Source organism: Pan paniscus, chromosome 1, assembly GCF_029289425.2.
Source record: "Pan paniscus chromosome 1, NHGRI_mPanPan1-v2.0_pri, whole genome shotgun sequence".
In the NCBI taxonomy this organism is placed as follows: Eukaryota; Metazoa; Chordata; class Mammalia; order Primates; family Hominidae; genus Pan; species Pan paniscus.
Genome location: NC_073249.2, coordinates 42398368 through 42419654, shown reverse-complemented (window position 1 = coordinate 42419654; position 21287 = coordinate 42398368). Strand labels below are relative to the sequence as shown.

Genomic DNA, 21287 nt, shown 5'->3' with positions numbered 1-21287 from the left:
TGATCCTCCTGCCTCATGCTCCCACAGTGCTGGGTTTACAGGCATGAGCCACGGTGCCTGGCTTCAATCAATGTCTTTGATGCAATGCATCCAGGAGGCAAACAGTGGTCTGCAGGCCAGGGGCATTGGCACTGGTGATCACCACATGCCTGTAGAGGTGCAGCATGGGGTTCTCTCCTAAGGCTGCCGCTTCTCTGCTGCCCACATGGGTTTCAGCTGGCCCCTTAGACAGTAGGCAGTAGGATGACAGCTCATCATACTGCTGACAGTGAAGGGAGCACGCTGGCCCGGGAAGGCCAGCACCTGTAAACCAAGCTGTGTCACTGTATGAAAAATGAAGAGCTTGGTGGTGCTGGACCCTGAATGCAGGGTTTGTTTCTTTCTGAGTAGAATCTCCATTCTCCATTCCACATTAGTCATGCTTTCAGCTCTGGGATATCTGTACCAGGTGAGCACAATCAAATAACCTGTGTCTACTTGGCTGAAGTGCGTTATGGGTCTCTCTGTGGAGGTATCTTCCCCTAGGGCCTGACTGAGGCTGTTATTAAACTGATTTTTTATGTCTCAGACCACAGTGGGCTATTGGAGGAGAGGAAGAAACCTCCAACGTATTAGCAGAGAGCTCTCGAAAGTTGGCTTAGAGTCATGCATTTGCCGCGAGTAAGCTGAGACAGATGGACATCCCCACAAATAAAGATCTGAGCTCCTTTTATACATATGTCAGCAAGGACCTCAGGGCTGGTGCCTGAATTTTTAGCTCTAGTTCCGGCTCTCTGAACTTTTTTTTTGTAATGTCTCATTAGGCCAGGGTTGTAATAAACTAGTTAGGTGACTAAAGAGAACCAATTCCTGGAAATGATTATGAAACCTTCCATGCACGAGCCTAAGAAAGAGAGAGAGAGAAAGACAGAGAGAGGGAGAGAGAGAGAGAGAGAAAGAAAGAAAGAAGCAAACCTTTAGAGCTTTACACAGGAAGGGACCTGACCAGATACTCAGACTATACATCCAAGCAAGGGGGAAGGCAGGGGACACAAAGATCGAGAATGCAGCTGTGGAGGTGGGGTGCTTTGCATGAAGTCCCAGTGTGCCCTTTCCTGAGTAGTGTAACTTAACTTCTCTGGTCCTCAGATTTCCCATCTATGAAATGGGAATGATCACACCTACCTTACAGAAATGTTACCGTAACTGTGATACACAATGTGAAAACACCTAGGATAGTGCCTGCTGTGCAGAAACACGTTAACAAGCAGTAGCAGCGTTAGTAAGTAACGGTAAAGAGAACTGCAGAAATGCACCCGAACCTGAGAATCTGCTTGATCTTGTGAAAATCAATGGTCTCCCTGCATCCTCGATTAGATTCTAATCCTAAGTTAGAAATCCCCAGGGAGGCTTCCCTGATTCTGGCCTAGGGATAGATGTTTGCCTGCCCCTCATCTCAGTGGTATAGGCATCATGCTAGCCGGAGGTATAAGATGAAAAACAACAGCACTGACAATACCAAGTGGTGGAGGTGGCCTCCTCTGCCAGTTTGGCCTCTGGCCCTTTAAATCAACCCTCCTGACTACTCCATGGATCAGTTAGCCCATAAAGGAGAGCTGTGAACACTTGGGGCTTCCCCGCTTCTCTCCCTGAAAGTTCTTATTCAGATCTTATCTCTGCCCCCTCCAAACTCTTGGCCCTGGGACTCTAATCTGGCTCTGCCCTGGCCTTTTGAACTCTTACCAGCTCCACCTCTGGTGGAGCTTAACTTTCCCTATAATGGCCTCCCTGCTAGAAACGCTCCTGGCTCTAGCCACGTGGCCAACACTCTTGCTGGGCTGGTTGTCTCCTCCCTCCCCTTCTTCCCCCAAGATGGGGTAGTCAGACAGAACATTCTAGCTGCTGAATTCCACAATGAAAGTATTAGAGCCGTTCAGAGGAAGGAGAGGTCCTGGAGAAAGGTGGTCAGGGAAGCCCTTGAGGAAGAATAGGATCTGATCTCCAGATCCGAGTGGGAACAAAAGAGTCCCGTACAATTTCATGGCTTAGTCCAGGGATTGGCAGATTCTGGCTCAAGGGCCAAATCCAGCCTCCCTCCTGTTTTGGGAAATAAAGTTTTGTTGGAACACAGCTGCGGTCATTTGTTTCTCGATTGCCTGGCTGCTTTTGTGCTGCAACGGCAGAACTGAGTAGTTGCCATAGAGACTGTATGGCCTGCAAAGCCTAAAATATTTACCATGTGGCCCTTTACTGAAGAGTTGGCCAACCCCTGGTTTAGTGCATCAGGCTTCCCCAAACAGTGATGTGAGGAACTCCAGCCCCTTGGGACTGCTTCAATGAAACACAATAATCCAACACATCTGGGAAACACACATAATGTCCCCATCCCGAGGTGTGAAAACCCAGGGTGTTTCACAATACACCTTCATAAAGCAAAGGCTCCAAAAGATCCTGCATAGAAGAATGTTTGTGGTTTCCCAGCATTTCCAAAACTTCATTAATCTACCAAACCTCCTTTTCCTCAGAACACCTTTTCACATCCTGAGAATCTAGCATTAGAAACAGTCTGGGTGCTGGGCCCATCCCTGCCACAAATGAGAACCAATTCCTGGAAATGATCATGAAACCTTCCATGCACGAGCCTAAGAGAGAGAGAGAGAGAGAGAGAGAGAGAAAGAAGTGAGCCTTTAGAGCTTTACACAGGAAAGGACCTGACCAGATACCTAGATCATAAATCCAAGCAAGGGGCACGGCGATCCAGAACATAGCTGTGGAGGTGGGCTGCTCCGAGTGGCCTTTGCTGAAGTACACACTTTGCAGAGCCTGCTCCCTCATTGGTTGAATGGGATCCATGATGTCTGTCCTATCTCCTTTACAGGGTTATTTGGGGCAGGTCATTGAGAAAGTGAACAGGAAAATAGTCTCGAGGGACGACTGCGGTATCCTTGATTTTTGACAGTGAGTTTTGCTTTGGTACAATGCTCAGCAATGGTGAAGTGAAAAAGGCCCTGAACCAAGGTCACGAGTTCTCTTTGCTAGTCCTCACAGTGCTATAACTAACTGGGTTAACTGGGTGACTTTAAACAAGCGCCCCCCACCTGTACCCTTAACCCTGTTGGGCCTCAAGTCCCTCTCTTCTAGAATGAGGGTATTAGACTAATCTCTAAAGATCTGTTAGCTCTGAAATTCTGCGATTCCATGTGGTTAGATGTGTGCAACTTCCCTACTTATCCAAAACAACAGGTTTCTCTTATAAGCCATAAAACTGGCATCTCCTTGATTTTCTTTGTACAGTGTCTGTGTTCAGAACCAGATATGAGGAGGTATTACTGAAGGATTTCTGTGCTGCTGACAGCTTAGAAGGCAGGACTAAGCCTTCTGGAAATGTCTACCTGCCAATTCTCAACTCGATATTGGTGCCTATTTTTCCTTTCTGCCTCCACCGCTCAGGCTGTTCCATCCAACAATGGAGCCCAGACAGTTTGCCAGCAGATCTGGCAAAAGAAAAGAGTGGATGTGATTCCTGGAAAGGCAGTGGGGCCTAGGGTGGAGCAAAAGTTCCCTGACAAGCATGAGGTGATGTAGTTACAGGGCAGAATCCACATAAAATTCCTCTCTTTTGTCTCCCACCTCACCCCCAAAAACCATTTTCCAGCTTCACCAACAGTCCTCCATATCGAGGATTTATAAGCAGCTGAACAAGAGGGCCTTTATGAAGAAAGCAAGAATCTACTGAAAATACCCTGCTCCTCCATGAATGTAGGAAAATCCCAGAAAATCTTGGCCGGGTCAAAAGGTCTACGGCACAATAAGCCTGGGTCCAAATGGGGCGGGATGATGTGAGGAATGGGTGTTTGCCCTTTTGATCTCAGTGGAGAAACCAGCTGCCTATGGGGTCATCTAGGGGACTCCCAAAAGGAGGGGCAGAAGCCCAGGGGGACCCAGAGTTCTTGCAGAGGAAGGGTGCCTAGAGGCCACTGAGCCCCCAAGTCAATCAGACACAGGTATTTATTGGAGTCCTACTGAGTTGGAAGTTCTCTGGGGGCATCATGAGACAGATAAAATGCAATTACTGCCCTAAAGGAGCTTAGAATCTACTTGAGAAGGCAAGGCTGGTACACTTAAATATAATTACATGTGAGTGGGAGGCTGAGTGCTAACAGTAGTCAGAAAAGGAGCCCCCAGCAAGGGCTGGGAGTGTTGATAGGGGATTTGTCACTTTCCACACTGATTGGAAGCCTCTTCTATTTTCAAACATTCAGGAATGGAAATTTCACGCTTTTCCTAGGTGACCTCTTCCAGTGTTTCGTACACCATTCTTGAAGTCTCCTTTGAGTCATCTTGTCACCTTTGGACGTGGATAATGCTTGACTTTCTTGGGCCCAAGGACAGCCAGCCTTTCTTCCATGGGTGGAGCACCAGCTGCATCAGCTTCTCTTCCCACAGGTGGAGGAAGGATGATGGAAAGAGGCTGGGGTCCTGAAGGCCTTTGATCTTGGTCCTTCTCCCATGGTAACTGAGCAGTTCATCTTTCTGTCCCTCAGGGTCCTGGATTTCTCTCTGGGGCAGTCAGGCTGGCCCCAGCAGGAAGAGAGTCATCCTGGAGCATCTTTCTTTCCACATGGGGCAGCTGGTCTGGTTGGGGGTTCACTTCCAGAAAATGTGTCATCTGAATTAGGGTGACCCTTTCTGCCTCCTGAGCTGCAGAGACACAGAGCAGACTGTGAGGGTTCTGGGTAAAGACAGCACTGACTTTGATTTCCTAAGAACCACTCCCAACCACTGCAAGTTTTCAAGAACTTTCTGACACAGAAGCAATGGAGCCCTAGTTGGCTAGGCTAAGCCAGCCTAGCCCCTGATAGGGCTTGGACTTCGGGGCCTGGGTCTGAGAACCTTAGCCTCCTCGACTTGCTGCCAGAAAATCTCACCCTTTCTTCACTACGTGTACATATCACAGAGCCCTCACTCTAAGAGTACTTAAACCTGGGCATGTTGCTCTCAGAGAATTTTAGCTGGGCTTTGCCGAAGGGGGAAAATGCGAGGTTTGATCCCAGGTCTGGGCCCTGCACTCCTGCTCTCTGCTGCGAGGGTTGCTTATGAGGCTTATGGTTAACATAGGCATCACAGCCTTTGTAATCCTCCAGGAGCTTCTCCTTATGCTCTGGGATGCCATTGACACGTAAGTACAGAGATAATTTCTAATTTTATTGATTAAAAACCAAGGCAGTTTGGGCAGAGTGGCTCACGCCTATAATCCCAGCAATTTGGGAGGCCAAGGATCACTTGATGTCAAGAGTTCAACACCATTCTGGCCAACACAGTGAAACCCCATCTCTACTAAAAATACAAAAATTAGCCAGGCATGATGGTAAATGCCTGTAGTCCTAGCTACTTGGGAGGCTGAGGCAGGAGAATTGCTTGAATCTGGGAGGCGGAGGTTATAGTGAGCCAAGATCACACCATTGCACTCCAGCCTGGATGACAGAGCAAGAGTCCGTCTAAAAAAAAAAAAAAAAAAAAGAAAAGAAAGAAAAAAGAAAGAAAGAAAGAAAAGAAACCAAGGCCAAGAGTGGTTAAATGGCTCAGCCTAGAATTTAGCTCTTCTACATTGAAAAGTCCTGGCAGGACTCTACCCCTACCCAGCCCTGAGGGTGTCAGATGGGAACCAGAACTCTTCTATCTAGCCTTGGGGCTACCCAACTCACAGGTCCTCCTTCTCCAGAGCTTCCTTTGCAATAGAACCAGAGCCATAAGCATAAACAGGGCCAGCATGGTAGAGACAGGAGCCAGGGTCCGAGAGCTGCTTTCATCTTCTGGAAAAGTGCTACAGTGGGGATGGAAAGAGCACAGGGGAGAGGAGGTTGGAGCTGGGCAGAAGATTAAAGACCATTTACCCACACCCTTACTTTACAGATTGGGGAGCTGAGGCCAAAGCAAATGGGCAGCCGTGGTTCCCATGGCTGGTTAGTGTCAGAGCTGGGGCTAGAATCTCTGTCTTCAGGCTTCCAAGCCTGAATCCTTTTCCCTCTTCCACCCATCTGTGTGTGGGCCCTGCGATGCCTCCCAGTGAGAAAGAGGACTAGGTGGGAGCCAGCGACTCCAGCCTCAGCACTGGGCTCTGCCACAACCTTTCCTTGTGGCTTCAGTGCATCACCCCCTCTCTCCGGAGCGCCTATTCTTTATCTTTAAAAACAGAAAGTCCTAATGAAGTTTCCAGCCTAAATATTGTCTTTCTATCATTTAGATATCACTTGAAAACCACATGGAAATACTCAGGGAGCGTTCTCACAGCAAGGCCCCTTGGGTGAGGGAGGGCATCCGATGTGTATGTCAGTGTCTTGTGGGTACAAAGGGAGAGAAGTGAGCAGAGGGAGAGGGGCCTCCCTTGCATGCCAGGGATGAGGCAGATGTGGGGCCCCCCAACCGGGAGAAGGTGCCTGGGGTTACCGCTTCACGGAGGACTCCTTGCCAGGGGGTCCCCAGGGTCCTACTGCCGGGGCCTGGCTCAGTGTTGCTTGGGGACCTCTGTCTCCAGTGGCAGCATCTAGGTCCCCTGCAGCGCTTCCTTCCCCAGATGCTGCCTCCATGCTGGTCCACACATCTGCAGCTGGAGTTCCCAAGATCCACACATCTGCAGCTGGAGTTCCCAAGGTCCACATGCCTGCAGCTGGAGTTGTTTCTCCAATGGAACCCTGAGATTGTTGCTTAGAAACCGGCGTTGCTTGTGGGAGGATTTCCCAGGCCAAAGTGTCTGAGACCAGAGCTGGTGGCCCAATGGTTCCTAGGACCTTTTTGGCTGCATCAAGAGCTATCCTGACCCCCTCTATGTCCTCCCTTGGCCTATCAGCCTTGGTAGTTGTCATCTCCCTCCTGTCCTTGCTGACTCTAGCCCTGTTTGTCACCGAGCTTCTGGTGCCCTCCCAAACACCTTCTGTTGTATTGGACATGCTTCTGCTCTTTGAAGGTGGACTCTCTGGAATCGGAGCTGGTGCTTTGACAGAAACCTCTGACCAGCTGCCTGTCCCTGGAGCTGCTGGCCTGGTTGCTCCTGGGGTTTGTCTTCCCTCAGCTGAAGCTGTAGTCATGCTGGTTCCTGGAGTTGAAGCAACTGTGTCCCATGCTGTCCCCTGTCCTAAGGTCTGGGTGGTTCCTGGGGTCCATCTGTTGGCCACTGGAGATGCTGTTCCATAGGATCTCATGGTGAGCTCCCCAGCAGCTGGAGTGGCTGTGGGGAGGGTGCTGGCGGGACCTGTGTGGACAGCAGAGGGAGGCCACATGGGAAGGCTGGCAGGCCACCTACTGGATTTGGCAAAGGACACCAGGTTTAAAATGTCTGCTAAGTGGAATGCAACCTCACTAAGAGTTGCAGTCTTTGACCAATAGGTTGGATAAAATAAAAAATAGGAAAATGTTTCATTCTCCAGTTTGTGGCAAACATTCTCTTGTCTGTGGCAGACACTGACATGTTATACTCCTATTTCCTTCTCCCATGCCCACATATTTTCTATCCAGCTGTCTTGAATTCCCAAGCTGTTTTCTCCAGAGGCCCACCGCCCAGCAGGTATTGTTCTTCAAAAAAGGTAAAAGAAACACTCCACTTCTAGCAGAGCAGCCCGTTGCAGCAGGCGGCTGGAGAGCAGCATCTAATAGAACTAACCTGCTTTCAGGCTGCCTCCTGTCATGCTGTCTCCTCTGCCAAGTGGCCTTTCACAGCCTGGAGGCCCTTCCTATGCTCTGGGTGCCTGACTTGGGATCAACAAACAGAACCTGCTGCAGAGGGCCTAGGCCTGGGAGCTGTCAGATGTCTGCTGAGGGACTCAGCAAGAGTCTGTGTGAAGGACAGCCCAGTTGCAATTCTTCTGTCCTGCCTGTCACACCTCCTCTGCAGTGCTGCCGCTTCTCTGCATGTCTGAACATGCAGCTATCAGGATCCTAAGAAGCCACATTATCCCATTCTTGGAGCCGTCTCCAAATATATATTTCATGACATTTGGGGGACACAGGTGGGAGAGTGTACATGCATTCACTGGGGAAGTTTTTCCTAAAATCTTCCTTTCTTTTGAAGGCAGCCTTCTTCTGAAATGAAAGCCTACTTCTTAAAGTCTTTGCCTTGCCCCAGCTTTTCATTGTCACTTCCCTAATGTTTCAAGCCCTTCTAGGACTCTGAGGCTTCTCTCCCACTTTCTCCTTCCTAGAACGTGCTTCACCAAGCTTGGCCCATCAGCCATCAGCTCATACCTGCAGAGATGGTCAGATTCATGCTTAAGAACAGCATGTTGTTTTCACTTCCAATGCCGCAGAGGTAGCATCCGATGTCATCCGGGGACAGTTGGGACAGCCTCACCACAAACAAGCCTCTCTGTGGAAAGTCTGTGAGGGCCACACGGTCACGATAGCGATGGTGAGTATACTGGTTGGTGGACACAATGGTCTGGCAGATCCATCTTGGGGGCCCCAGACGGCACCAGTACTTCCTCTGGTGCCTGTTGACAGATGAGGGGGCATAATGGCACTGGATGGTGACAGCTCCTCCAGGCTCCCCTGACACCAGCCTTGAGCCCTTCAATGAATTTGGAGCTGCAGACAGAGAAGGAAGTCAAAGGAGAGGAAGTGGTGAGCATAGTCACTGTTTGGGGACTCACGAACTCTGAACTCTGCCAGAATTAGGGGTCAAGTCAGAAAATACCACTGTGAACATGGAGCAGAATCAATATAAAAATGGCAGAACTCAGCCATTGGGAAAGCAGATGTTGTCCCAAGGTATGGAAGATGAAAATGTAATCATAATCTTACCCACCCTGATAAGCTAACACTTATCCTGAGCTATCCTGGTCCATCCAGAGCCTGGGTTCCCCTGTGCTCCAATGCAGATGTTTAAAAAGATGCCATCTAAGCACACATGAGAGGGCTGAGGCAACATCTGACACTCACTCACTCAGTCACTCCTCACTGTAGATTTAGACAACACAGTCCAAACCATGCCACCAATGATAACATTAAATGGTAATCTATCATCAAAAGACAAAAATATTCACAATTATAAACAAGGACCCTTTCAGGACAACAGTGATGATTCCCTGATAGAAGGGCTCTGGTTTGCATGGAATGTAAAAGACAGATGCTAAGCAGTAAGAACATATCAGTGTACCTTTCATCTGCAAAAGACGGGGAGTCCTGAAACACAAGAATCCCCTTCTGCTTGGTGGGTACCTGTCTGGACCAGTGGTTGCAAAATTTTTCACACTAGTCACTTTTCCATAGAAACAGAAACAACCAAATGCCACCATATAAGCACAGATGAGCAGTACTGTGAATATGTCTGCTTGGCAACAGGCCTAAGGACAATTCGTAGTTGAACCACATATATGGCCAGCTTCCTGGATGACTTAAATGTGATGGGGTGCAAGCAGAAACAAAGTTCATTCTTTCTCTCACTGCCTCGTCATACCTTCTCCGTGGACATCTCTGATCCTTGCTGAAATTTCAGGCATAATCTCATGTATGGTAGCTTTCTTTCATAATTTCTCATGGATAATAAAGAGCCCCGCCTAGTCTAAACTTATACATCCGGTCCAGTCCAGTGAAAGATCACAACTCCAATCTTTTGCCCAGTCAAAACCCTTTCCTTTCTCCCAGCTGGGCTTGGAGTCTGTCATGGAGGAGGGGGGCATGGTTGGGGTCTCTTGCTTTGCTCTATCCCTTCCCCTGTTCAAAGCTTCTGTTTGGGGATCCCTCCAGAGTTGGGCAGAGTCGGGAGAGGAGAGGTGAATGAGACAGTTGTGATCTGCCCTTGGTGCCTTCTGGGCATGGCAGATGACCAAGGCTGCCTCTTTTTTGCCTACCAGATGTATTTTTAGCATATATGGCTGTCGTTCTCTCCTTATGAGAATTGCAGGTTCTTCTGCTGGCCATTAGTGGCCACCACCCACAAGCCTATGACTTCTGGCTATCTGCCCTGCTCTGTGGTCATAGTCCCCTCTGGGTGGCCCTCTAGGTGGAGGCCCTGCATTTAACACAGGAAGTACACCTGTGTCCTGCGGTCAGAAGAACCTGGGACAAGGGGCATGCTTGTTGAGTGGCTTTCTGGAAGTTCCTCCTCTTACTTGGCTTCAAGTGAGGAGAAAGTGATGTCTCCTGTCCCCTGCGACAAGTGGAGGGGACCACAACACAGGGACATCTCTCCGACAAAGCCCTCACAGTGAGCTCTGCAGCTGCTGATGATTCTCTCCCTCCTTCATTTGGCCTGGACAGCTTCCCGCGGGGCTGTTGCTGGCACCAGCTCTATGTGTCTTTCTACAGCCCTGTACACGTGGTTCAACATCTTGCGGTAGGATGTGGATGCCTGGCACCTATCAGTTTGTTCTGTCTTTAGGACGTCTGAACCCCAGAAAGTTCAGTTTAATATCCTTGATTTGGTTTGGATGTTCGTCCCCTCCAATCTCATGTTGAAATGTGATTCCCAATGTTGAGGGTGGGGCCTGGTGGGAGGTGATTGGGTTGTGGGGGAGGATCCATCATGAATGGTTTAGCACCATCCCCTTGGTGCTAAATGAGTTATTTCTCAGTTCACATGAGATCTGGGGCCTCCCCCCACCTCTTCTCTTGTTCCCTCTTGCACCATGTGCTGTGCTGCTCCTGTTTTGCCTCCCCTGTAAGCAAACGCTCCCTAAAGCCTCACCAGAAGTCAAGCAGATACCAGCACCATGCTTCCTGTACAGCCTGCAGAACTGTGAGCAAAATTACACTTCTTTTCTTTATAAATTACCCAGTCTCAGGTATTTCTTTATAGCACCATAAAAATGGCCTAATATAATGCTATTGCCAGGAACAGTTAAGCAGTTTGTGGGTGCCAGAGCAAAATGAAAATGCAGGACTTCTTGTTCAAAAGTTATTAAGAATTTCAACATGGCAACAGCAGAGCATTAAGCCAAGAACCTTCTGAGTATGGGGTCCTGTGTGACTGCACAGGCCCAGGAAACCTACCCTGCCTATTATGTGTGTATTCAGGTCTAACTGCTGGAAGAGTAGAGGTCATAAATGTTATGGCTGTACTGATACTCACTGTATGTTTCATTAAACAACACACCCCAAACCATGCCACTAATGGGAAAGTTAAATTACCATTTAAATTTACCAAGTTGTGCATATTTGCAATATTCACAATTACAAACAAGGACCATTTCAGGACAATAGTGATGATGCCCTGATAAAGTGTGCATACCCCAGATTTCAGGAATTCCCCTGATCTGTATGTGAAACACTTGAGAGGAGCAGGGTTCCACTAATCAGCAGGATGGGGTGGTCTGACTTCACAGTAGAAAGCTGATTAAGAATCCTTAATCAACCCTTGCAAATGCACATAATTTTTTATTAATACCAAAGTTAAGAACCAATACCTTAAGGATTCATTTGATAGATCACTGATCAATAGCTCTTTGTTATATACAATAATTAAGGTTTGGGAAATTTTATATTAACTACCATAAGAATTCAAGACCAGGCCAGCATTTTAGGGTCAATGTGTGCCCACCTGGGGGCCCTGATGCCAACTCCCTGCCCATCCATGGAGGTGGGTGCCCTGGCTCTCATCCCCTCATTGTTACTCAGCAATTGTCTATTGCTATGGCTTCCATTAGGAGAGGCTAGGGCGCCTATAGCTGTAGGGAGCCTGACTTGGTCTGAGAGAGCCTGGGAAGTCTGAGGTCCATGGTTGAACAAAGGGAGGGTAGGGGTTGTACCTGCAAAGGAGCTCTCCTCCCGCCAGCAGAGGGGCGAGGAAGGCGTGAGTGTTCCCATGGCCCGGAGATGGGTCCTGGAGGGGAGAGAGCCCTCCCACAGCCATCTCGGATGGGGTCTTTTTTGTGGAAGGGCGAAAGAAGAACCTGCAGCAAAGGAAGGAGATGGGTCATCAGGGGGCCATCCCTGTGTCCACAAAGGTACCTACAGAGGAAGAAGCAAACAGCCAGTTCCAAACCCCTGCCAGGCCAGATAGCTCCAGGCCATCCATCAAGTAAGAGCTGCCTGCCCTCCTGCAGCTTCTCCCTCCCACTGCTACCACCTTGCTGGGGTCTCAAGCAGCAGCTGCCTAGATTGGGAGGAGAGGGGTGGAGAAGAGGGAAGGCAGCAACCACACCCCCTTCCTGGACTGCAGGCCTTGAGGGGATGAGGGAGTATACCTTTAAATGAAGATTAAAGTGCTGACCAAAGTATTTAACTGGAAACTTTAAATGATCAAATTTAGAACATTTGAGACTTAAAGCAATTAATTTAGGACTATTACTTAGCAGAAAAATCATGGGCCTGCCTGAGTTGTCGTTTACTGAAAAATTTTAAAAGGGACAGCAGGAGATTAAAGAGGTGGTGTGATTTTATCACGCAGAGTGCTTACTCAAATATTGGCTACATTTTTTGTTTTTGTTTTTGTTTTTGTTTTGAGATGGAGTCTCGCTCTGTTGCCCAGGTTGGAGTGCAGTGGCGCGATCTCAGCTCACTGCAACCTCTGCCTCCAGGGTTCAAGCGATTCTTCTGCCTCAGCCTCATGAGTAGCTGGGACTACAGGTGCGTGCCACCAGGCCTGGCTAATTTTTGTATTTTTAGTAGAGACAGGGTTTCACCATGTTGCTCTGGCTGGTGTCGAACTCCTGACCTTGTGATCCGCCTGCCTGGGCCTCCCAAAGTGCTGGGAGTACAAGTGTGAGCCACCACGTCCGACCTTATTGGCTACCTTTGATTCATTAAAACTCTGATTTGTTTTTAAGCCAGTTGTTAATCCTTTTTTTGGTATTATGATGGAATTTCCATTCATTCATTAATTTATTCAGTCATTATTTATTAAGCATCTACTTGGGACTAGATTCTAGGTACTGGGTACTCTTGGCGCATACTCACTATGTTCCTCAATGGTTCCCTATTACCATCAGAATAAAATCTACTACAGCATGGAGATGGAGCCATTTGTCATCTGAGCATGGTTTATACCTGGACAGTTTTACCATACCAGCCTGTGAGGAACTTTAGGGCAGCCTGGAAGACTCAGGTCTGGTTTTGTAAGCCCTGAACCTGGGCTGGGTTTGGGACTCACCTTGTAGCAGGCACAGTATGAGGAAGAGGGGCATTTTCCATCCCGCCCTCCTGCTGGTGACCTGCAAAAAACACTCTAAATGAAAAGAGGCCTGAGAGAAGCTGGGTGAGGGTGGTGGGACTTGAGAGAACAAGCATCTTCTGGCTTTGGGATCTCGGTTTGCTCAGCGCAGGGGCTGGGTTGCAGATATCTGAGAGTAAGACAAGCACTTCCCTCCCTGAGAAAGCATGACTTTATCCTCACACTCCTAAGCATGCACATTTTGGTCACGTCCACGAGGCCAAAATGTCCCTTACCCTTGAGGGTTCTGTGTTCAGAAGAGGTGAAACTCCCTCTGTAGGATTCTAGCCTGGGCACCCACTTGCCAGCCTGGAGCTCTGAGTTTGTGGGGAGCACCGTGTAGTGGAAAGGCCACATTTGAAGTCCAAACTCTAGTTGGAATTGTGGGACCTTGGAAGGTTAGTCTCAGGGATTCGATTCCTTTTCAGGAGAATGAAGGAATCTGCAAGGGGTTGTTGTTACACAACTTACGTGAGATTGTGGTAAAGTGCCAGCAATGAGCCTGGAGTAGTCCACTTCTCTTCCTCTCCTCACCACTTCCTGTTTGCAGAAAGGGAATTGGTTTTTTCAAGGGAAGATTTCTGTTTCACTGTTAGTATGCCTCGGTTAGTAACAAGGAGTTAAAAATTAAATCTCAGACCAAGTAGCTCTCTGCACTAGGGTGCTATTCTGTTTCTTCTCCACAACTTCTAGAAAGCCCTCTCTGTCCCCCCATCCATACTGACCTTCACCCCACTGTGGTCTCTCCCACTGGCCTGGGGAGCTTCCAGAGGGGACGGCTTTGTATTTCATCCCTCTACCATCATGCTCTGAAAGGGGATCTAGCACATTGTAGATGTGAAATGCACAGCTATTGTGAACAGTAACCCTCCTCTTTTAATGGACACCATACTGATCACTACACAATGGTCTTTTACCGCTTGCTGGTGAAAAAGACAGAGATTGTGGCCGGGCACAGTGGCTCATGCCTGTAATCCCAGCACTTTGGGAGGCCGAGGCGGGTGGATCACGAGGTTAGGAGTTCAAGACTAGCCTGACCAACATGGTGAAATCCCATCTTTACTAAAAAATACAAAAATTAGCCTGACGTGGTGGCACATGCCTGTAATCCCAGCTACCGAGGAGACTGAGGCAGTAGAATTGCTTGAACCCAGAAGGCAGAGGTTGCAGTGAGCCCGTGCCACTGCACTACCACTTGGGTGACAGAGCAAGACTCTGTCTCAACAACAACAACAACAAAAAAGACAGAGATTGTACATTACACTTCTCTTGTATTCCCCAGAGGGTATTCATGGATGCTTTTTGATGGATTAAAAATCTACTCTTTGAATCTATCTATTGCTTCTGTTTCTGAGACCTATAGATTTTTGAAAAAGCAAACTAAAGTTAGCCGTTGAGTTTTTCTTCCTACTCTAATACGTTCCTCAGTACTGTTAAGGACAGGCGCTAACAGTCAATGGTTTGGCCCATGGGCAGAAACCCCCTCACTTCCCAAACAGTTTAAGCCATGCAAAACCACTGGCCAGTTTGGGACACAGGCTGTGCAGGAGGGAATCACAAAGAGGAAAACAGGGAATAGGGGAAAAGAGAAGGCAGAGGAAGTAGGAGAACAGGGAGAGAAAAGGAGAGGTAGGAGGTGAAAGAAGGGAAAAGGGAAGAAAGAAGACAGAAGCAGAGAAAAGTAGAGAGTCCATGGGGTGGCCCTGAGCTTGTTTTCCTGCAACTAGACTTGGCAAGTTGTCCCCTCAGCTTGGCTCTGCCCAGCCCTCTCCACTAAGGCCTTTCCCTGCTCTATCCAGTTTGAGCCCCAAGAATGGCCAGATCTTTAAAAGTCCATAGGCTCTTTATGCATCTTTCTGTGCCTTCGCTGTAGCAAGTCCCCTAGCTTGGGCACTGCGATGGCAGTCTCAGACCTTTCCCTGCCTTACGAAGCTTCCTGTCCCCACCTGGAAACTCTCCTGGGGTGTTTGTTCCTGCACCTAACTCATAATTTGATTAATATTCACCAAGTTCTGGCTGATTCTGGGGCTGGCACCTACACTCCCCCGGGCGAATTTTTCTAAAGCACTAAGTGCTGATGCAGCACATGTTGGGGCCAAAGTCTCTGCATCATACCATCCAGTTCCTCTGAAGTCACCGGTGCAGCAATCTCTGGGCTTCAGGGAGAAAAGCCGGCTCCGTGGGGCAATGAGGAAGCAGGAGTGTGAGATAAAATGTTTCCAGGGAGTTATCAGCTTTGATTGGAGGCTGGGAGGATAATACTCAACGGAATGTCTCCAAGTCACCCTCTCTGCCAATGACCTTCAGAAATCCTTTCTCCAGGAGACAGGGGGCCATAATTCAGTAGCCTGGGGCCACAGGCTTCTGTTACTGCACACTGCATTTTAGGGGATGAGACCATATGAGGGGACTCTCTTGTCCCTCTCATCCTGCTGGGAAGGGCATGCACCTCACCTCAGCTTCAGCACAGGCTGCTGCATGACTTCCCAGATGCCTACTGGCCCTCCGAGCCCCAGTTCACTCCTATCCCCTCCCCACATCCCCTGGGCAGCAGATAAGAAGGGAAGGAGTCAGTGTAGTACAGAGGAGAGAGCACAGAACCAGGACTCAGGAGGGGCTGCAGCAGCCTCAGGCTGCTGCAATAACTTGGCCAATGTTCTGTTCCTCTCCTCTACAAAAGAAGAGCTTTGACCGCATGTTCTCCGTGTTTCTTCTCTTTCTAACGTTTTTTTGGTTCTAAATTACCCAGGACTTCTAAGGAACCATGCACTCTGGTGGGTGTGAGCAGAATAATAGGGAGCTGAGAGGGAGCCCCTATGTTCTGGACTCTAGAACCCTTACCTGGCCTCCTGGGAAGGAGCCCACCTGCCCTGGGAAGGGCACTGAGGAGCATGTGTGATAGCTATGGCTGCAGTTCACCCCCCACATTCAGAGGCAAGATCCCAACCTCCAGGAGAAAGCGTCATTTCACCTTTTGTTCTCCGGGCTTCACTGTGGCCTCTCCATCCATCTCAGTCCAGAAACAAGATCCAGGTGGACTTTTCTTCTCCTTATGAGATGCAGGTGTTTGGACGACTTCTAGTTGCTCTTCCTTAAACCTGGAGACTGAGAAGTCAAGGTGGTATTTTGGAAAGCAGCTGGAGCTAGCAACGGAAGGTCGGGGTGCAAGGCATAGCTCTGCCACTCACCTCAAGTCACTTCTCTTTGGATTTTATTATTTATAAGAGGAAGCCAGTCCTAATCCCTTGTCGTTCTTACTGTCACTTATTCCTGAAGAACTTTTCCAGGGGTGGTAACAGTAGCTTCAAGAAAGAAAACACTGATCCATGTCCTTCCTCCTCTTGTGTCCCCTTCAGGGGTCTCAGACTATTTAGGGTGCCCCAGCTTACCAGCCCATTCAGGCATCTCCCAGACAAGTGATGCAACAACTTGGGCAGGAGGGCAGGGAAAATTCAAAATTCAGGAGAGGAATTCCCCTGCCATTTGGCTGGCAGCTGGTGCCCTCCAGCTGACCTGGCCCCTCCAACTCTCATAGAGAAGAACTTTGGGCAGCTTGGGTCACTGACTTCAGAGTTGCATGAGCTGGTGGTTACTAATTCACGTCCCTGACAAAGCATAATACAGTAAATGAGACGATCTTCATGGAAAGAGGACACTGAGAAGTGTGGCTTACCCAAATAGATGACACAGTTGAAAAATACCCCAATATTTCCCTTTGGAAAATAGTTTATGGGTTTTTTTTTTCCTTGTAAAAGATGTGATCTTCCAATCTCTGTTGGTCTCAAACTGACATTAAAATGGCTTGTACAGCTGAAGCACTCAACAATGAATGGGCACAAGGGGATGGGGGGTGCTGCAAGCTGTAATTAGGGACCTTCACTAGGACCCCTGATAGATATGATAATATGGCACCTCTGAGCCAATTAGAAAGGGCAACTCTTCCTTAGAATAAATTCAGTTGGTATATTGTTGTGTAATTTGCCATAGCCATAGATGGCAGCATGTATTCTCGATGCATTTCCCTTTCCAAATTTGAAGGCAGATTGAGGGTAGAAATTGAGTCACTGAAAGCAACAGAAGAGGAAGAGAAACAACTCTATGGGGTACTTGGAGTTTGGCCATGACAGGACAATTGTGCATAGTGTGTGCTGGTAACTGTGTGCACAGCTGTGTGTGCTGCTCTCCCAGGACTTGGTCAACAGCTTCCAGTGCTAGAGCTCCAGATTTTCACCTCCATCTATAGCCTCTCATATTAGTTAAAATACATCTACAATGTGAATGGTATCTCCTTAGTAATGGTGCTCTTGAGCAGTGCACAACCTGAAGAACTGTATACAGTGGCCTTGCCTTCCGAGACTGGTTTCCAGAAATGAGTGACCTTCATGTAGGTGGTAGAGAGGTAGCTAATGCCTGGCCAGATTCTCCCCTTCCCCTCCTCATGGAGCAGTATAGTGTCATGTTTGATCACACAGACTCTGGAGTCAGACTCCCCCCTCCTCTCAGTTAAGATCTCAGTTCTACTTTTTACTGGGAAAATGACATGGATCAGGTTACTTTTTCTCTTTAAACCTAGTTTTCCTAATCTGTTAAACAGGAGAAAATAGCACCTATCTCATAAAGTTATTATGTGGATCAAATGTGATAATCCATATAATTCAAAGTTCTTAGCATGCAGTTAATTTTCATTAAACATTAGCTGAGAATATTATTAGCTTGGCTTGTAGCAAAGGAAGCAGGTGTTTTATCATGATCAAACTCTCAAAAAAAAAATGCCTTCGACGGTTTTCTTCCATTCAAGTGTCCCCTCCCTCCCTCCCTCCGTCCCTTCCTTTCCTTTCCATTATTTTGGCATTTGAAAGATAAAAAATTCATCAATTTGTCTAGGGACACTTCTGAATTAAATTTATATTCTTAAGTAAACATTTGTCAAATTTTCACTATTTTGTAAATGTTGCTGCCATTTGCATCCTTAAGGTCATATTTTTCTGTTTTACCTACTTCTGAACACTTTGAAGACTTTTTGATTACAGAAACCAAAAATTATAGTAAAGTACAATTAATTGTAATGCACTGGTCCAGTTTCCAGAGCACTTTCTCAGAGCCATGAAGTCCCTTCTCTGAAGCTTTATGGAGGAGAAAACTCCATACTGGCTTCTTCTCTTGGGGGTACAATTGAATTTGCTTATCCAGCACAAAGCCCCAGGGGCTCCTTTACATATATATATGACACTATAACCTGATTTTAGGACTTAGACTCTGGAATCAGGCTTTGACCAGACATCAAATCTGGGAAGAGCTTTGTCCATTCCCTGTCCTCCAGCTCCCACCTCCAATCCCCCAGTTTGCAAATGACTTTGTTTGTTAAACATACACACATGAGAGTAAAAACCAGTAAACAGAAGGCTAACCCAAGAAAGAAAAGCTACTTGTGCTGTATAACAGTCCATATGGATCTCTTTCTTCTCCAAAATGTGCTTTCTAATGTGTGATGAAGAGCAGTGGACAGAGGTGCTTTAGGTTCCCACGTGGCTCACCCAATCCTGTCCCTTTCCTTGGTAGTCAAGACTTATCCTCCTTATATGTTGTGGTAGCTTTCTGCTCGCTGTACCCACTTTGTAAGCTTTTTCTACCCTTGTTGGCTGCTGGAAAGGCACATTTTCCCTCCTAGCTCAGGTAGAATACCAAGTATTGAAGAAAACATTATTTAAAAACATCTGCCTTTGTACAAGTCCTCGATTACTTACTTAGAAACTCACAAAGGAAGGTGAACTATTAGACTTGTCAGTCCTCCAAATGACAATGGAAGAAAGTGTTTGTATAGCACAAATAATCATTTTATAATGGCATTTAGCAAGCTTTTATAACCTCAACCACCATTTACCTGATAGCAAAGCTTGCAGTTCAAAAATATTCAACCCCTAAACACAGGAGGCATTCCAAAGGCAGTTAGTTGAGTGCTGAGACAGTTTAAGTTCATGTACAGACTATTGGCAAAAGCACAGAGTAAAGAATCCCAGGAGATTATTTCATAGATGGGAGCATATTAGCCTAAGACTTTAGCTGTAGCTCATTCTAGAATGTTGGTATGAATTGCTATTGGAAAACATGATCAGCACCTCTTAGCATAATCTTTCTGGAGTGACTTGAGTCTGGAAATGGAAATGAATATGTTTCTTACTGGTTAAGATTATTTGGTTAGGATGCTATTTTGAATACACATTCTCCTATGATAATGAACCTCTAATGAATCTCTGGTCCTTGCAGGATGGAGGCGCCCCAAAAAAGTTAACTTGCCACTAAGGAGGCTATTGGTCTCTGTCTCCTCAAAGAATGGTGCTATTTGCGGGGGCTCAGTGTTCATCTCTGTTGCTGGTAGGTTGAATGTTTGATAGCAACAGTAACTAACTCAGCGTTGATTAGTGGGAGGCTATACTGCTTGCTGGGCCCATGCATAGCCTCTATCCTTCTGACAATGCACCTTCCTTAATGTGTCCGCTGCATTAGCACCAGGGTGGCCGATGGCTGAAGCTGGCTGATGTCAGAAAGCCAATTCATTCTGTCAACTTGGCAGTTAGTGGTTCTTCCATGGTGGATTCTCTCTGCTGAGCTTTAGCACATGATACAAAGATCTTCACACTTCCTGCCCGCTCCCTTGTCCCTCCATGTTCCACTACCCCCACCTTTCACTCTGTATGTATTCTAACATCAGGCCATTTTTCCTTTCACACAAAATAGATGACCAGGTGCACTGTCCAAGCTCTGTCCCTTGGATGGACTTTCTCCTGACTCTGTCTTTTAAGATCATTCCTTGTAGTACACCTGCTATCTACTTTCGAGTCGAACCAAACCAACTCATCTATAAACCAAGCTTGGGGTTTTCACCTGTCTGCCATTAGCTACCAAGTATGCTCTTCTGTGGCCCTTATGAGCCTGGGGAGGGGCACTTGTGCAACAGTGGTAGTTATTATGAGGGTCCGGGCTGCCTGCTTATGCAGCTTGCTGTGCTTTCAGGTTCCTGTGCTTGATCCCAGCTAAAGCACTTATAAGTCATGATGAATTGCCTGACCTTATGACTTGGTGGGTGTAATAACTCTTAGCTCATGATGGGTAGTTCCAGATGCATACTCATTTGGTATCCTGTGTTCAGGTACTGTGCCTCAACTAGGACTCAGTATCACACCAGGAGTTATTTTTCAAAAGGCACGTGATGCTCCCCTGCAGATGCCATGGCCCTGCAAAAGAGTCTTAGGGGACCACGTGACTAGGTAGTGATTCTTCCACTAGGGCTTGCCATAAGCTCTGCACAGCATCTTTTCCCACCACCTAGACCTCTAACACTAGTGAGTGCAGGGCTGCTTACAGCTAAGCCTGGACCTGCTGCAGAGGCTTTTCCTGCTCTGGGCCCCACTCAAAGGTAGAAGCCTTTCATGCCGCTAGGTGTATGGGCCAGAGCAGTATTTCCAGCTGTGGAATATGCTGCCTCCAGAACCAAAGAGGTCTATCAGATGTGTTGCTTCCTTCACTGTGGTAGGAGGTGCAAGGTGTAATGCCTTGTCTTTTACTTTGGATGGGGTTTCTTGGCAGGCTCTTTATCACTGGACTCCTAAAAATATTACCATGTGACAGGTCCCTGAATCTTCACAGGTTTGCCTCCATCCTCTGATCCACATGTCTTACGAAGGCCTCCAAAATATAGCCACTTCTTGTTCATGTAGCCTGACTAGCATGAAAGCATCAAATAATGGGTCAATGTGACATTTTTTAGGATATCTAGATGATGTTGATTCCTTTGGACTATATTATGACAGAAGACAGGGAAGTTAACATAGCCCTGGGGTGAAACTATAAATATGTATTGTTATTCGACTGTATAGATGCGGATGGTTTCTAACTCTCTTCTCTGAAGGGAATAGCAAAGAATGCATTCACCAAATCAAGGCTGCATGCCATGTACCTGAGGCTTTGCCAATCTGCTTGTAGCAGGTAGATAGACACAGTGGCTGAAAATGGGGTTACTCTTTGGTTGAGTGTGTGGTTCTTTACTGTCATCCTGCAGGGTCCACTTGGTTTCTGCAGGGGACAACTATTGAATTAAATTGAGATATCATGGGAACTGCCATTCTTGTATCCTTTCGATTCTTATGGGTGATACTAATATCCAGAATTA

The 21287-nt window shown here is 47.4% G+C and overlaps 1 protein-coding gene across 2 annotated transcripts; it reads right to left on the bottom strand.

Annotated features, from left to right (window-relative positions):
• Nucleotides 1-3970: 3970 nt before the first annotated feature.
• FCAMR (Fc alpha and mu receptor) lies at nt 3971-16219 on the bottom strand. Of its 2 annotated transcripts, XM_003822908.6 has the most exons (8): nt 16092-16219; nt 13592-13660; nt 13061-13121; nt 11718-11861; nt 8218-8556; nt 6427-7228; nt 5685-5803; nt 3971-4680 (listed from the first exon to the last, which is right to left on the bottom strand). In XM_003822908.6, the coding sequence occupies exons 1-8, from the start codon at nt 16128-16130 to the stop codon at nt 4520-4522; spliced, it is 1734 nt and encodes a 577-aa protein (XP_003822956.2). In that variant the 5' UTR covers nt 16131-16219; the 3' UTR covers nt 3971-4519. The 2 variants fall into 2 exon arrangements, with proteins under 2 accessions (XP_003822956.2, XP_034801420.1); XM_034945529.4 differs by lacking the exon at nt 6427-7228 and having other exon boundaries at nt 4654-4680.
• Between the last annotated feature and the right edge of the window lie 5068 nt (nt 16220-21287).

Coding starts and splice junctions, on each gene's coding strand:
- FCAMR (XM_003822908.6), bottom strand. CDS start 16,130: ATGGATGGAGAGGCCACAGTGAAGCCCGGAGAACAAAAG. Junction 11,862..13,060: donor CATACTGTGCCTGCTACAAG/GTGAGTCCCAAA, acceptor CCTTTGCTGCAG/GTTCTTCTTTCGCCCTTCCA. Junction 7,229..8,217: donor GAATCTGACCATCTCTGCAG/GTATGAGCTGAT, acceptor CTGTCCACACAG/GTCCCGCCAGCACCCTCCCC.